The following is a 16,482-nucleotide window of genomic DNA, read 5'->3' as shown; positions in this document are numbered from 1 at the left end:
CTTCCTCCCCGCTGCCTTCCGCTCCTGCCAGGGACTCCGCGCCGACCTTCCTCCCGGGATCCTCGCTGGAGTCCTCGGGGCGTTTGTCTCGGGCAAAGCGGGGAGGCTGCCGGCTGCCGGTTTTTTTCGCGAGCTTGGGCGCGGAGGCTCCCTCCCCCCCCCGCCCAGCAAAACGACGGGGCACCAACGAGAAGAACCGGTTTCGCTCGGAGCAGACCCGGTTTTGGAATTCCTTTCCCACGACACACGTAAGCCCGTGTAAGTGCCTGGGTTCAGCGCCCTTCAGACGTTCTGGGAGGAAGAGCTGGGCTTTTGGAGAGACTTAAGGGATAGGTTGAAGCGGCTGGGGAGGCTAAGGGCGCCCAAGATCCCTTGCCGCCACTCTTGCTAGCCTGGGGGGTCCTCAATGCCCTTCTTCGGGGGTAGATCCCGCTCGCTGGCTCCCTCCTTCGGGCAGGGAGCATCCTCCGAGTGTTGGGCACTTTCCCGAGCAAAGCCTCGGCCAGGCCTAGTTTTGCGGTCTTTGAATGCGGTTGAACGTAGATTCTACTTTTTTTTTAGTCTGCTAGGGTCTTTCCCTTTCCCTGGCTTTCCCCCTCCCACCCGCTCCCCCGGCTGAGTGCCACTTCTGAATCTAACTAGCGTGTCACGGGCAGTCTCTCCGGCCCTGGCACGAAAGTTGTCGCCGAAGCATGTCTCCCAGCGCCCCCTCGTAAAGTTTCGCCGCTCTTTCTCCCACCCAGAGACTTTCAGCTCTTCTTTCCTTAAATTGCGAGTAATTTACGCTGCCCCCGACTCCCTTGAGCTGCTCCTCGGTAGGCCGCAGATGGGAACCACCCTGGCCTGGCCTGCGCCTTTCTTCTGAGCGAAAGGCTGTCCTTTCTGACCCGCTTTTAAGGGCACGGAAGAAGTCTTCGTTCTCCAGCTCCCCTCACCCCCACCCAAACCTGGCCCAGAAGCGAAGCAGGTCCCTTTTCGAGGAAAGGAAGGGCGCTCGGCCTAGCCTAACCTCCTTCGGGCCGCTCGCCCGTTTTGGAGGCTAAAGGACCGCTCAGATTAAGCCCCTATAAAATCTTGCTGCGGGCCGAGAGGGAAGCTTTTCAACCAGGAACCAGGTAAGGGCTCCAAGCTAAAGAGGAACCGATGGGATCGCGCGACCAAATGCATTTTAGAGAGAGATAATTCAAGCTCTGGGGGGGTTGGGGGAGAGGCGTCTTTCTCTTCCTTGACTTAACACCAGAGTCAAAGAGGAAGGTGTCAGCTTCTCAAACCTTTAAAAAACCCCGCTGCCCGTTGGATCCATCCAAACGTTTGTCCAATTTTGAACCTTTTCAGAGAGCTTTATATAGAAGGATCACCGAGGCCTCGGAAACACGGAACTGCGCTCGCTCTCTCTTTTGAGTGTAATGAATGTAAAAACAGAAGGGAGAGAAGGAGGGAGGTGGGAGAAGAAAGAAGGAAAGAAAGAAGGAAGAAAGAGAAAGAAAAAAGAAAGAAAAAAGAAAGGAAGGGAGAGAGAAAGAAAGAAAGAAAAGAAAGAAAGAAAAAGAAAGAAAAAAGAAAGGAAGGGAGAGAGAAAGAAAGAAAGAAAGAAAGAAAGAAAGAAAAAGAAAGGAAGGAAGGAAAGAAGGAAGAGCGAGAGAAAGAAAGAAAGAAAAAAGAAAGGGAGGGAGGGAAGAAGGAAGGAAGGGAGAAAGAAAGAAAAGAAAAAAGAAAGAAAGAAAAAAAGAAAAAAGAAAGGGAGGGAGGAAGGAAGGAAGGAAGAGAGAGAGAGAAAGAAAAAAGAAAGAAAAAAGAAAGGAAGGAAGGGAGAGAGAAAGAAAGAAAAGAAGGAAGGAAAGAAAAAGAAAGGAAGGAAGGAAAGAAGGAAGAGCGAGAGAAAGAAAGAAAAAAAGAAAGGGAGGGAAGAAGGAAGGGAGAAAGAAAGAAAGAAAAGAAAGAAAGAAAGAAAAAGAAAGAAAGAAAGAAAAGAAAGAAAGGGAGGGAGGGAGGGAGGGAGGGAGGGAGGAAGGAAGGAAGGAACAGAAAAGTGTTTGGGAATAGCATCTGCGCTCAAAATTATTAAATTTATCCCTTCAAATAAAATCAAGGAATCCTTGATGTTTCTTCCAACCTACTCCATAATGTTAAAAAGAAATCATGATTTACATGATTAAATCCCTCGGGCTTAATGTTGGGGCGGGGGGGGGGGGGGGGGAGGAAGAGAAGAAAGCGTAAAACTTTGTTTCTTCTTTTTTCCTTCACACACACTCGATTTTATAAACTTGATACTGTTCTCCATCCCCATGTTAGACACGATGCCTGTATGTGCGAACATCTCTCTCAGGTGTTCACTTATTGTGAATTTTTAAAAAAAATACCTTGACAATTTGCCAGTTTGAATGATGCCCAAGTTCAGTCCGATGTGATCTTCTTAGCCATGTTTTTTATTTGGGAATAGGTTACATCAAACCCAAGGACTCAAAACTCGAAGAGAGAAAATGTTGGCCAGAATTACAGTAAAATGATCTCAGAAATAAGTGGAAAATACTTGACTTTTTACAGCGTAGGAAATGTGTGAATTCAGCCTTGGCGGCTGGGTGGTACATATTGAGGGTGGGCTAGAGATGCTATCAGATTCTCATGTGACAATCCAAAAATAGTTTTCTTCCCCCGCAGAAAAAAGCTATTTATTTTCCATCAGTAACATATGTTTTTAGAAAATATAATTAAATGGTATTCCACACGAAATTCTGACCATTCTAGTCTATAAAATCTTTTTCCGAGCAACACTCTTTAACTAGTTGTTACCCATTTGATGCCTAGTACTGTTTTTAATGTGTCAAACATTCCTTACCGAAAATCATTTTTACTCAAGGATGGCACAATTGACTTATTTTCCCTAGATTCGTTTACAAAAATTTCATTCATTTACCAAATTACCTTCCCCCCCCTTTTTCAAATAACAAAAAAAAAAAGTGAGGTTTGACAAACTGAAAAAATCAGAGCATTTGGATTTAGGGCATATCAAATTTACACAGATTTCATTTAATCTGAATGTACAGTTCAGTCTATTGCTTGTTTATATGGAAATAGGTCTCAGTTTGAGTACTGCTTGCTCCAAGGTAAGAATTTTAACCTAAAAAAGATTGCAAACTAAACAGGATTCACGAGGCTTCTGAAACAGATCTCCTCCCCATAAATGGTAGAAATCGACGAGGGGAAAAAGCACTATTTTCCCCTCCAGAACTACGTCCCAACCCATTCTTTTAATCCATTCTCAAACACATAGGTGTGGAGAGAGGGAGTTCCTTCTACTTTTGTCATAAAAAGGATAAATAATATTTATTGTTGTTGTGGTTTATTGTTACTTACACGTGTATCCTGCCTGACTCTCAACGATTCTGGGAAGTGGACCATCACTAGCAGGTCAAAATATGCAGCAATATCTTAATCCTTTTTTCCCCCTCTTTTTGGAAGTAACACAAAATCTACAGCGGGAGGGAGAAGCTGCAATGGCCCTTCTCAGCTCTATGGTTATGTAGGATATTGGGCTGTCAGATCGTCCAATGTAAACCATAGAGATGTTTTTAAGATCACTCCTGGCTCCACACTCCCCCTCCCCCATTGCTAAGGGCAGTTCTAGGCAGAACTAAGCCATTTCAGGTACGCACACACTTTTCTACACCTTTGCCCCGTATTAATTCTCAAGTCAATGTCTTCAAACATTTAAAAAAAAAACCTGGGAAATTTAAATATTTTCTGTCCTTTATCTAGAGCAGTGTTTCTCAATCTTGGGGACTTGAAGTCCTGTGGACCTCAACTCCCAGAATCCCCCAGCCAGCTATGCTGGCTGGGGGATTCTGGGAGTTGAAGTCCACAGGACTTCAAGTCGCCCAAGGTTGAGAAACACTGGCCTATGCGGTTTAGGGAATTCTGGGGATTGAAGTCCACAAATCTTAAAAGTTACCAAGATTGATATATTTGATGATGAAGGGCCTTTAAATAATCACGGTCGAATAAAAGTGGAGGCATGATGATGGTAACATAATAAATATCCGAGTTAAGATATTAGAATCAATATGAATTATATTTGATGGCGGTGGGAAGAGATGCACAAAAGCTTTTTGTAACCAGCTGATACACTTTCTACAGTATGTAAAGAAGGAGGAGTTGTATGTTTGTTTTGAAAATAAAAATATATATTTAAAAAAAAAAGTTACGCTGGCTGGGGGATTCTGGGAGTTGAAGTCCACAGGATTTCAAGTCGCCCAAGGTTGAGAAACACTGATCTAGAGCAGTGTTTCTCAACCTTGGCAACTTGAAGATGTCTGGACCTCAACTCCCAGAATTCCCCAGCAGTGGTTAGGACAGTGTTTCTCAACCTTGTCAACTTGAAGATGTCTGGACTTCAACTCCCAGAGTTCCCCAGCCAGCATTCGCTGGCTGGGGAATTCTGGGAGTTGAAGTCCAGACATCTTCAAGTTGCCAAGGTTGAGAAACACTGTTCTAGAGAGGATGTAGGCATTCCGAAGCTGGCTTCAGCCAACATCTGGTTTACATTCCGATTTGCTCTCTGGTCTCGTGGGAGCCGCGGGTTGCAAAAGAGGCTGACCCGGGGGTCTTAAACCGGGTGGCAGCCGTGGAAAGCCCATTCCCCAAGGAACGTACCTTTGCATTCCCTTCGCGCGCCGAAGAGGCCATTAGAAACCACCCAAAAGCCTGATCCCCCCCCAAAATCCAACGAAGCAGAAATATGCACGTGCAAAAACTATTGAAGCCTTTCCGTCCGCGGTCAGCGGATCAGCGATTGGCACAGCCTTTCTCTTCTGGCTAATAATGACCTCCCGCCAATAAGTCGGTAACTCTAACCAGACCAGTCTCGGAGGTGGAAGCGGGCTGGGCACAGCATCGCGGCGGCCACAGCTCTCTCTCCCCATCGGGGCCGGCCGGAGCCGGTCCTCGCTTGGCGACTAGAGAAGGGAGCCTCTCTTGGTCGTTGGCCACGAGGCAAGGCGAGCGCTGGGCACCGGGCAACCTGGCTCTTCCTTTGGGGCCCCGCGAGGCCATCTGGTGGGAGATTGTGGCAGGTCTGCTGTGCGCCAAGGAAGCCCGCCTGCACAAAGGGACTTACTCAGCGGCAATCCCTGGCAAGCAAAAAGAGAAAGGTTGGCCAAGCCGCTTCGGGGGGAGAGCCCGCCGGCTCGCTTGGAGCAGGGCAGCCGGGATCGGTCTCCCCGCCGCCAGCTGAAAGACACCCGAGCTTCCCCGCTTTCCCTTCTCCGGCCTTGCGGGAGGCGTCCCGGGGCCTCTAGGCTTGCTCAGATCCGTTCCAGGGCCTCCTTCCCGGAGGGCTCAAACGTCCCGGGCACAAGAGGGATTTCTGAACTCTCTTTCCCGCTGCAGGTGGGGGCGCGCGAAGCGAGGAGGGGTGAGGGACAAGGCCCTGGGGCAGATCCACCTGTGGTTGACCTCCCTCCCTCCCTCCCTCCTCCTCCTCCTCCTCGCACGCACGTGTGTCGTCAAAACAAAAGGAGGGGGCGGGGAGCAGCCGAGAAGTAAACACTGAGTAACAGCAGTAGCAATAGCAATAGCAGTTAGACTTATACACCGCTTCGTGGGGCTTTCAGCCCTCTCTAAGCGGTTTACAGAGTCGGCATATCGCCCCCAATAAACAGCAATCAAGAGGCGAAGCGTCCCGTCCCCCCGTTACTCTCCTCCCCCCCCCGCGCGCGCCAGCCTTTATTGAAAGCAGTCTGGGTGGGTGGGCTGCCCTCCGCAAGCGCACCGAAGTGGAAGCATCCTTGCTTGCCCGATCTTGTCAATGCCGGAGAGTTAAACTCCGCCGCTTTCCTGATGGCAGCCACGACCTCAAGACGCTTCCCAGCTCCTAAACTGCCAGCCGAGAGAGAGAGAGACAGAGGTTGGCCTTTTGCTGGGTCCTTTTCAGGGCAAGCACATCTGGGAGTCAGTCCGGGGGATGCTGTCCTTGCGTGAAGGAAGCCCGCCTTTGCTCCAGACCTCAAGAGGCACCCTTCCTCCCTTAGGGGGATCCCATTATACCCAGCGAAGCTTCCCCCCCCCCTCTGTAATCTGGCCTGTGCGATTTACTTGCCATCCTCCAGGCCTTCCTTCCTTCTCTGAGATCAAACATCTCAGGGACAGTCGAAACAGCTGGACTCCAGAACAGGGCCCCGAACTCCACTGCTTTCCCATGAGAAGCAAGTTGCGCTGCTCTGGGGGTGGGGGGTGGGGGTGGGGGGACACAGCCACTTCCAGAAAGCCTTGGCACAAAGGGAGAGATTTTCACCCGCCAAGCAGCCAGTGTGCCAGTTCTGTGCCTACAAAGTCATTTTCTTAACCAGATTTGTTGGCCAAATAGCATTCCCTACTCAATGCATATCCTTGTAGGTACTTTGTGTGGGAAAGTTGGGTTAGAACAGATCTCCTATTCCTCTCCCTCCCCCCCCCCCTGCAGCCGACTCTCCAGCCTGTCCCCAAATCTACTGTTTTCTCAAGGAATCTAATCCTCAGAAGAATTGCTGGGAAGACAGGAAGTTACTTGCGCCATTGGCAATCCACTAAATCAGCAAAGGGGTACTCACAGAATGCCCCCCCCCCGCCCGTGTCTCAGGTTTTTCTCAGGAAGAAAATTGGAGGGGAGGGGAGCACATTGGTTCAAAAGAATGAATGACCCAAGAGATATCTTAATATCTCAACTGGGTGAGATCAACAATGCTTTCCATATTCCAATGGAGTTTCATTGGAAGCCCAAAAGTTGAATTGTGAGTGGATTTGAGGAGCAGTGGTGGCACTGCCTTTGAGGTTGCCCTAAGGCTTGTCTCCTACTCGATCCTTCCCCCCCCCCCGAACAAAACTGAAACTAAATGGAAAGGCAATAGCCATTCCCCCACCCCTTCAGTCCAATTCTCTTCTCTTCTCCTTGATTTCTTATATGTACAACAACAACAACAAACGAAAGGGATTCAAACTGGCTAAAACCGAAGTATATAAAACGCTTAATATGGAGTTGAACACAAGCTTAATTCGCTCACCTTCACGGAACACAAAGGTTCTTTCCAAACCTTTGCTCGTTATACGTTTACGACCCAGCATAGGTTACGATATTCTGTTAACGTAATATTCTATATTCACTGATTGTATAAAACGAGCAAAGCTGACGTTCAATTTAAAATAATTTTTAGAAGAAGCCTAAAGATTCCTGCCTCCAACACCCAGTAACCCAACCAAAACGTATATTACTGCCACCAATTCTCTCTAAATAAGGCTAGATAAGCATATTATTAGAGACCAGCTGAAACCAAAGCTATTTGCACCTAAGAAATCTGTTTCACTCAGTTCAACTAGAGGCAGAATCCAGTCTTAAAAAGGGGGCACCAATCAATATAAAGAACCTGTTAAAACCAAACTATTTTTTTCCATTTAAAATCTTAACTAGCTCTATTTTGTTCAAATTATTCCAATGTCTTCAGACAAAGTGATTTGGAGATCTGATTATCGAATAAAACGCTAGTCCATGTTCTTTGGATTGTTATTTAAGAAACTAAAAAGTAACCATGCCATTTCAAAAGTAAACAAGAATTTATCCAAAATCAAGGATAAAGCTGTATAAATTCTAAATTTAAATGTCCACGCGGTTCCTTTCTTGAGATTAAATCCCACATTACTTAAATATAGTTCCCTGCAAAATACATACAAAATAGACGTAGCCTCAGTTCATTGTCCTTCTGACAATTCAAAACATTTTTAAAAGAAACATTTTTAAAAGAAACGTTAAAAACATTACAGTACCGCAATTGTTTGTGATTATTTCCTTAGTGGAAGTAAAAATAAAAAAATCCAAACCACTAAACACAGATTTAATACTATATCCTGTGTTTCTGAGCCCTCCTTCCTTATCTCCTTGGAGGCCCAGCTGAGGTGAGAAGGCGCCTGGCCAATCAATTCTTAATTAAATTAGTTTGAATTTATTTACTATTTGTGGCCCTTAACAATCTTGGGACAATTACTGCCAAGCGTTGCCTTAGATTAGATCGGCGATAGGAGGTTGCTCTCTCTTGAAAATTTACACCAGGGGCTTACCCAAAAAGCTTCTCTTCACTGCTTCTCTGACGGTAGACCAGTCCTTTTCTGCTAAAAGATTGCATTGGTTGATTGGTTAGTTATTGTAGGGAAGGACTTCCTTGTATCCCTTAAACTCCTCTCTATTCAGGGGTTGACCTGAAGGTGAGCTTCTTCATTTGACAAGACTTAACCTTATGCTCCTGCAGCCATCCCCCAAGGCAATTTATTCTATTTAAGAAAGAAAGAAAAAAAATGCAGAGAAATTATGAAAGAAGGCGGGTGGGAATCCGAATCATTGGTAGGCGAAGGAAGTAGGGGCCCACGAGGGTGAGTTAGTTGCCTCTAAAAATTTCTCCCACTCACAACCAGCCACCATAAGAATCAGGTAATGCTTTTTATGGAATCTGAAGAGCTTAATCTGGCATTAGTTTTGGTGGACTAGAAGAGTAGACTAGATCACAACAATAGTGGAAATCCTTATGATGCTTCTGACTTGTTTAACTCTTTCATTTTGAAAATTAAAAGAAACAAAAATAACACACACACAGACACACAAATACTTGTAGCCTTGTCTAAAAGGAGGGGGAAGGTAGGAGGGAATAAATGGTTAGGATCCAGTCTGGGTCGAATCATCAGTGACCAACCCAGGTTGCATCCTGCAACATTATCCTGGGGCAGGTACATTTGCCTTCATTCGTGAAATAAATATTTAGTTAAGAGTGTTTCATATAAATGAATAATCAATAAAGAATCCTAAGGCACAGATACTATTCGAAAGTCAAACAGGGTGAAAAATGTTTTACATACTAGGATGAGAAAGGGATATATATATATATCCCTTTCATCATGTACATCATTATATATATACTGCTGGTATATATATTAGATTTTTTACAACCCCTGGTAAGCCCCAATTATGGGAGGAAGCTAACTGCTTCCATCATCTGTCAATCGGTTCGTCACAAGAGTCCATCATGACATAAACCCAATATTTTTACTGTTGCCTTTGTTATATTTGTGGTTTTTTTTTTATTTGTGCTGATAAATAAATAAAGGGAGACTAGTATAGATCTATTTCAAGCTATTTAGCTCTCATCAGCTAGCCAATAACTTAGATCTATACTAGTCTCCCTTTTATTGGCTAGCTGATGAGAGCTAAATAACTTGAAATAGATCTATACTAGTCTCCCTTTATTTATTTATCAGCACAAATAAAAAAATAAAACAAACACACACACAGACACAGACACACACACAGACACACACACAGACACACACACACACACACACACACACACACACACACACACACACACACACACACACACACACACACACACACACACACACACACACACACATATATATATATATATATATATATATATATATATATATATATATATATATATACTTTTATATATATAAAATGATGTACATGATGAAAGGTTCAACCCAACATTAGACATGCTTGTTCAGAAGAAAAAATCTTGCACAAGTTAGTGGGATTTACTTCTGTGTAAAAGTACTCAGACATGAAACCAGAAAACGTCGCTAAAAATAGCAGTTTTACATACACCCATTATTTATTTCTGGACCTTTCTATGACTTCTGTAATGCCGCCTTCCTTTATGCGTCATGTAGCAATGCCTGCAAGTTCAATTAGCCAAATGTCTCCTGACCTTTACTTCTAATGCGAGTCAATTGTGACGGCTTGGCTGTTCAGATGTTTGTGAATTTTTCTCCTAGATTCCAAAAATGATAATAAAGATAAATCTCAAAACTGTAACCGTAATACTTCTATCAAGCAAGTGTTTGATTCGCACATTTGTTTTATGCCAATTTCAACTTCATTCAAAAGTCCATCTGACAGTGCATTCCACTGAAATCCGGGCAAAATAGATTGAATCCATGACGTTTACTTACTGATTAAATAGTTCAGGAGTGATGCTATAAATTAAATTTGCCAGCACTCAAATGTTTTGCAGATAAAGTTACTCAGCAGGGTTTTTTTTTAAATACAAAAAAAATATTGTTTTTGATTCATCACTAAAAATAATAATTCTATTATTCGTGTTTCCGCCCGATAGATTTTTAAAATTTTAAAATTTAAAAAGTGGGATGAATATATATATCCAGACATAAATGCTCTTGGTCCAATTGAATGGTAATTTATTAATAAACAAAGTTAATAAACTTCAAGGTATCTTCAACAACAAGAAGAACAAAAGGAAAAAATGATAAAATGATAAAATAAGATTAATACAATCCTCCTTTTTCTTATATAATGGAAGAAGAAAAATGAGCGTTTCAGGTCATTTTTAAAGTCAGATTTTTTTTTTCCTGATGAAGGAGAGGGGAAAACTTTTTTTTTTTTTTTTTTGGCGTTTGGTCCGAAACGATCCAACAAACAGATTTAAAAATAAATTACTATGTTCCATTTACACTTTAAAACAAGTCTTTGCGTATAAAACAGCCCTTTACGGGAGGAGGGATGAGGGGGGGAGCGAGAGAAAAGGTGGGGAAAAAGAAAACAACACGTGTACTGCGCAATCCAGGTTGCGTACGAGTCAACGGGCATAAAAAACTTCTTACAGCTTTTGGGAAAAGGCGCTGCGCCTTATTCAAAGAGGGGCGGAGAGGCCCTCAAAATGGAATCAAACGGGCAAAACTCCCACCCGTGTTGGGAGCCACGGGGTTTTTTTTGGGGGGGGGGTGGTCTCGTTTCGTGGCCTGCCTTGCGCGCTGAGTTGCCGGGTATGCGCCTCCTCGGGTCGCCATCCAACCAAGTCAAGCGCAAGGCCTTGGATGCCTAGCCACCCAAGCGGTCTGGCGCAGATGGGGACGGAGGGACGCTTCTTGGGCTGGAGGGGAAAGTTGGGGGGCAGTTTGCAAAGGCTTAAAAGGCAGAGAGAGAGGGAGGGGGGGGGAAAGAAAGCATACAAACTTACGTGTTATTTGGTGTAACACTGTCCTTAACACAAACCATGACTTAATCATTTATCTACTGGGCAAAAATGTCTTCTTGGCACGGAATAGTGTTTTTTTTGGGGGGGTTCTCCCCTCTTTGGTTCGGTGATGGGGGAAAGGAAGGCCGGGAAGGGCCCGAAGGGGAGTCCTTGACACCATAAGCCTCTCCCATCGCTCGGCTCCTTTCCCTTCCCCCGCGGCCGGCGGTCAAAACTTGCTGCAGTCGTAGACGAAGGCGCCTGAAGGCCGATAAAGGCTTTGGCCGGCGGGGAAGGCCATTTGGCAGCTGCTGGCCGCGCCGCCGCTGCCGTTGCCGCCGGGAGTGTGGTTCAAGCCCAGCCGCTGCGAGGACTCGAACATTTCCCGCACGGCGTGGAAGTTCTGCTGCTGGCCCGGGTAGCCCGCCGACGAGGACGGGGAGGAAGCCGACGGAGCCGAAGCGGGGCCCAAATGCGTCAGCTCGCCCACCGCCGAGGCTTGGTTGAGGTACCAAGAGGCCAAGCGCCCCCCGCCGCCGCCGCCTTGCGGGTGCCCCTCCTGGGGGCTCAGGCTGAGGGACGAGGCGCTGCTGCTGCTGCTGGCCGCCAGGCTGTACTCGGGCAACGGGTCCGGCTCGACGGGGCTGCTGCCCAAATGCGCCCCTCCGCTCCGGTCCCCTCCGCTGTTGATGCCCGTCCCTGGCCCCGAGGCCGCGGCGGCGGCTGCAGCGGCGGCGGCGGCGGCCGCGTAGAGGCTCATGGCCTGCAAGTTGCAGTGATAGCTGCTGCTGGTGCTGGTGCTGGTGGGGACGCCGCCCGACGGCGAGGCCGCGCTGCTGCTGGGGTTCACGCCCTGGCTGCAGGGGGCGCTGTAGAGCGCGCTCTGCGCCGCCGGGGAATAGCAGCCGCTGCTCAAAGCCAGCGCGGCGGTCCTGGAAGCGGTGGACGAGGAAGAGGAGGAGGAGGAAGAAGAGGAGGCCGCGGAGGAGGACGGCAGGAGTTCTTGGGGGGCGCCCTGGGGCGAGCTGCGCAGGGAAGTCATGATGATGTTGTCCACGCTGAAGCCGCCCCCGCCTCCGCCTCCGCCGGGGTGGTGGTGCGCCGGAGGGTGGTGGAGGGCGGCGTGGGGGTGGTGGGGGTGCGGATGATGGTGGTGGGGGTGCTGGTGCGGGTGGGGATGATGGGGGTGGTGCTGGCTCTGCGGCTGGGACTCGGCTGCTCCGCTGGGGTCCAAGCCCAGCGCTCGGGCCCCCCCGCGCGGGCTGCCCCCTCCTCCTCCTCCTCCTCCGCTGGAGAGGCTGCTGGTGCTGGAGCTCTCGGGGCTTTCGATCTTGGGCACCGGCGCTCCTCCCAGCGGGGACAAGGCTTGCGGCGGGGACGCCGAGCCGTTCTCCGTCTTGATGTCCTGGAGCCGGACGGGGGGAGGCGGCGGCTGTTGCTGCTGCGGTTGCTGGCCTCCCTCTGGCGGCTGGTGCCTCGGCGGCTCCTTCAGCTGCAGCCGCTCCTTCTCCTCCTTGTCCTTGACGGCGTCTTTCTTCTTGAAGCGGCGGCGGCGGCGGAGGAAAGAGCCGTTCTCGAACATGTTGTAGGAATCCGGGTCGAGCGTCCAGTAGCTGCCCTTGCCCGGCTTCTTGTCGTCGCGGGGCACCTTGACGAAGCACTCGTTGAGCGAGAGGTTGTGCCGGATGGAATTCTGCCAGCCTTGCTTGTTGTCCCGGTAGAAGGGGAAACGCTCCATGATGAACTGGTAGATGCCGTTCAGCGTGATCTTCTTCTCGGGCGCGTTCTGGATGGCCATGGTGATGAGCGCGATGTAGCTGTAGGGCGGCTTGACCAGGTCCTTGGGCTGCGGCTGCGGTGGGTACGGGCCGTAGGGCCTCCCGATGCCTCCGGGGCCCCCGCCTCCTCCTCCGCCGCCGCCCGGGTACTGCTCATGAGCGGCCGGGTGAGTTGAGTACATGCTCATGGGGGCCGGCATGGCCGCGTAGCCTCCTCCGGCAGCCGCCCGGTAGTAGCTCTGCTCGCCGCCGAGGTAAGGCACCACTCCCAGCGAGTTGGGGCTGGACACCGAATAGCGAGCCTGCATGGCCTCCCTTCCAGCAGCCCAGCCGGACCAAGCAGCAGCCGCAGCAGCCGCAGACGGGCCTCCTCCGCCGCCGCCTCCGCCGCCTTCTTCTCCTCCTCCTCCCCCGCCGCCGCCGCCTCCTCTGCTTTCCCCCCTCCACCCCTCCGCAAATCCGGAGCCAAAAAAGTATAAACCAGGGGAGGCGACCAGGATTTTCCTTTTTTCCAAAAAGAAGAAGAAGAGGAAAAAAAGAGGGAGGAGGGGGGGACGAGGAACCGACCCCCCCTTTTCTGGATCCTATCCGGTTTTCTCCCTTCCTCGGCTCAAGTGCGCGCAAAGGAGAAGGCTCGCGAAAAAGTAATCGGTAAATAAAACAGCCAGCGAGAGAAGGGGGGAGGGGTGAGAGGGGGGGGGCTCGGTCTCCTTCCCTTCCCCCCTCCTCCTCCTCCTCCTGGGTCCTTCTTCTTCTTCTTCTCCTTAAGCCGAGGCGCCGACACTCCACGGAAGCGGCCGCCGCCGAGAAGACAACTTAGTTACTTCCATCGGGCGCAAAAAGAGAAAGGCGCGCACTCACGGGAGCTCACTCCGTTTCTTCCCCCGCGGATCTCGCCAACAGGTTGACCAACGCTGCGCCCAGCCAGGCGAAGTAAACAGCGAGTAAGAGAGGAGAGAGAGAGGGGAAAAAATGTGGAGGGAGAGGCCGCGGTCCGGATATTTCTCCCCTTCTCTCCCCCTCCTTCTTCTCCTCCTCCTCCTTTCAGCTCGGGACGAAAGATCCACCTTCTCTCCAACGCCTGGAGGGCTCTCCACGGTCTCCGTCTCGGCTTCCCTCGCCTCAGCTCCTCGGGAAGGCGGCGGGGAAAAAACTTCTGAACTTTTGAGCATCCGTCGCGGCGGCAGAGACTTTTTTACGCACTCGCTGGAGTTTTCCTCCCCCCCCCTCTCTCCCCCTTTTCTTTCCAGGCCATGAAGCTCCGCCCTACCGGACTGCGCAGCCAATGAAAAGGCGGAGGCGAGTTCTCAATGGGCGTCGGAGAGAAACGTTGCTTCTAGTCCTCCAGAAGTTGCTGCCACCGCCGCTCGGAGAATTACAGTGCTGAGACCGGCCACACACACACACACACCTCATCTATACCCCCCCCCTCCCATCCATATACGGCTTCTCTAAGCCCCCTTCCTCGCACAGGACGTTAGGTGGATCGGATGGCAGGATCTCCTCGTCCGGAATGAAAACACGCACACGCCCCAGTCAGTCAACCAGAGGCCAACGTCGCTTTAACCACAGTCATATCTTTTGTTAATACCACCAGGTTTTTTTGGAAGGCTTTGGAGAAGATTAACCGAGCTTGCGGATAGGCTCGATGGGCAGATTTCATTGGTTGGTAGCAGATGATACAGGAAAAAAAGAAAATATGCAGCTCTGTGCTGAAAGTTAAGAGAAATCGCAAAAAAACCCGTTTTAAGAGTGTTTAATAATCTCGAATTGACCCGGTTGCAAAACGATCCTGTAGCAGGTTTTCAGAGCTTTTCATCAGAATGCATCTACTTTTATTTTTTCCTCCCCCCCCCCATTGCAAGAAAAGGTTTGGCAAAATGGGTGTGTGGGTGGGTGGGGGGTTTCTGATCCATCGTTTGGACATTTTAAATAGCAATAGAAATGACAACTTCAAGGGGAAGCTAACAAACGGGAGCCTAAACTCTCCGCGTTGTGTCCAGACAACAAGCTGGCGATTTGTTTCTAATGAATCTTGCAAAAGAAACGCAGGGCAGCGCCTCGAATTGTCTCCAGCGACGTCTAAAATGGTTTTTTTGCAAATGTGGATGTGTCTGTATCGGCAGTCTGGAGGCGAGTTCTTCCCTCATTGGGGTTTGTGCAAATCAGAAGGCTCTTACTCGCCTGGCATGGCTGGCATTCCTCTGATGCTCTGATCCCCCTCCCTTTTAAGCTGGCAGACTCTGCTCTTCTCCTTGCCTGAATGGCAGCGACTTAAAGCCACCCGGTTGTCCCCACACCTTCCTCTCAAGCGCATGTCTTCCTTGGCAAGGCCTTGAGCTGTGCGAACGGTTCTCTCTGACTCTCCGATCTCCTCCATCGGGCCCTGACGACCGCCTATATGCGCGCTTCCTTCTTCTCTAGCCGTCCAGAGTTTTTCTTGGAGATCGCTGCTTCTCCCAGAGCCATCAGGGGCAAAAGGCCCTCCAGTTGTCTCAGAAGGCTGGATCAAGGTGAGAAGGAGAGAGACCCCCTACGCCGTGTTCCCAGCTCCCCATAACCTCCCCCTTTCCCCGCTCCAGCCAGCTGTCTGGCCAAACTTCCAGGAAAAAGACTCCTTTCTTTCTCTTAACTAGCTTTTGACAAGTATTTAGAGAGGCAAGATGGCAGGATTTAGAAGGATCTGTGCGTACACCGACCCTGCCTCTCTTAGTTCAGCTGACTGCTAGTTCTGCAGCTCGGCGGTTCAAATCTCACCGGCTCAGGGTTGACTCAGCCTTCCATCCTTCCGAGGTGGGTGAAATGAGAACCCGGATTGTTGTTGGGGGCAATATGCCGACTCTGTAAACCGCTTAGAGAGGGCCCTATGAAGCGGTATATAAGTCTAACTGCTATTGCTATTGCTATTTTATAAGTGATAAGGTATTAAGCCTCTGTGTCAACGTGGAGGGGAGGAGGAGAATTTAACGGCTGTGGGGTCATCCCCACTGCCCGGACACATTGACTACTAATTAAATAAACCCTGAGCTGGCCGGTGCTTTTCACAAGAACCTCTCTAGCCGGTCTCCTGTGAGGAGAACCAAGAAAGATGGCTGCTGATTTGGGGGGGTTGAAGGGAGATGGAGAAATCTGGTAGACTCCCAATTGGGGTTGATTTGCCTGGCTCCGAAAGGACTCGATTCCAGAACGGTTTAAAAGATGACTCGAGGAAAATATCACCCTCACGCTTGAAATATATCGCTCTAGAGCAGCCTAGCAAAGAAAGTTACAAGGTTGAGGGGGAATTGTGTTTAGACTTTACACTGAGACATTAAATCAGTTCTGTTATGTAGTTTTATTTTCCCAACTTCCTTCTTTCAGAAGAATCCCGAGAAACGCCTTTGATAGACTTGAGGAAGCCCTGTAGAAAGGAAGATTAATGGGGGGTGGACTTAAAGACCCATTTGAGGACACAGCCTGGCCAACGTGAAGAACCCTAAGGTTTCTTCCAGATGTCCTTCTATTGATCTTCTCCAGATCTGGATTGTCCAGAAGGTGCTCTGTGCTTGGAGGGGGGGGGGGAGGCGCGTGGGGCGTGGCGTTGTTTTCCACAAGGTCTTTCTGAAAGGATGACAAAAGTTGCCCAAGGAGACACTTCGAAGCGTCTCCTTTTGGCGTCCCCTTTTGTCTCCCCAATCACAGCCCCAGGCCAA

At 49.2% G+C, this 16,482-nt stretch overlaps 1 protein-coding gene across 1 annotated transcript; it reads right to left on the bottom strand.

The window, feature by feature from the left end:
- Positions 1-11,108: 11,108 nt before the first annotated feature.
- On the bottom strand, positions 11,109-14,628 carry FOXC1 (forkhead box C1). The gene has a single exon (XM_087707535.1). The coding sequence runs from the start codon at positions 13,096-13,098 to the stop codon at positions 11,242-11,244; it is 1,857 nt and encodes a 618-aa protein (XP_087563661.1). The 5' UTR covers positions 13,099-14,628; the 3' UTR covers positions 11,109-11,241.
- Between the last annotated feature and the right edge of the window lie 1,854 nt (positions 14,629-16,482).

This window comes from Thamnophis sirtalis, unplaced genomic scaffold, assembly GCF_051295495.1.
Source record: "Thamnophis sirtalis isolate CommonGarterSnake01/CBP01778 unplaced genomic scaffold, rThaSir2_p1.2 scaffold_2, whole genome shotgun sequence".
Classification (NCBI taxonomy): domain Eukaryota; kingdom Metazoa; phylum Chordata; class Lepidosauria; order Squamata; family Natricidae; genus Thamnophis; species Thamnophis sirtalis.
This window is presented reverse-complemented; position numbering and strand designations above follow the sequence as displayed.

Excerpts from the sequence above, each read along its gene's own strand:
- FOXC1 (XM_087707535.1), bottom strand. The coding sequence starts at position 13,098 with ATGCAGGCTCGCTATTCGGTGTCCAGCCCCAACTCGCTGGGAGTGGTG.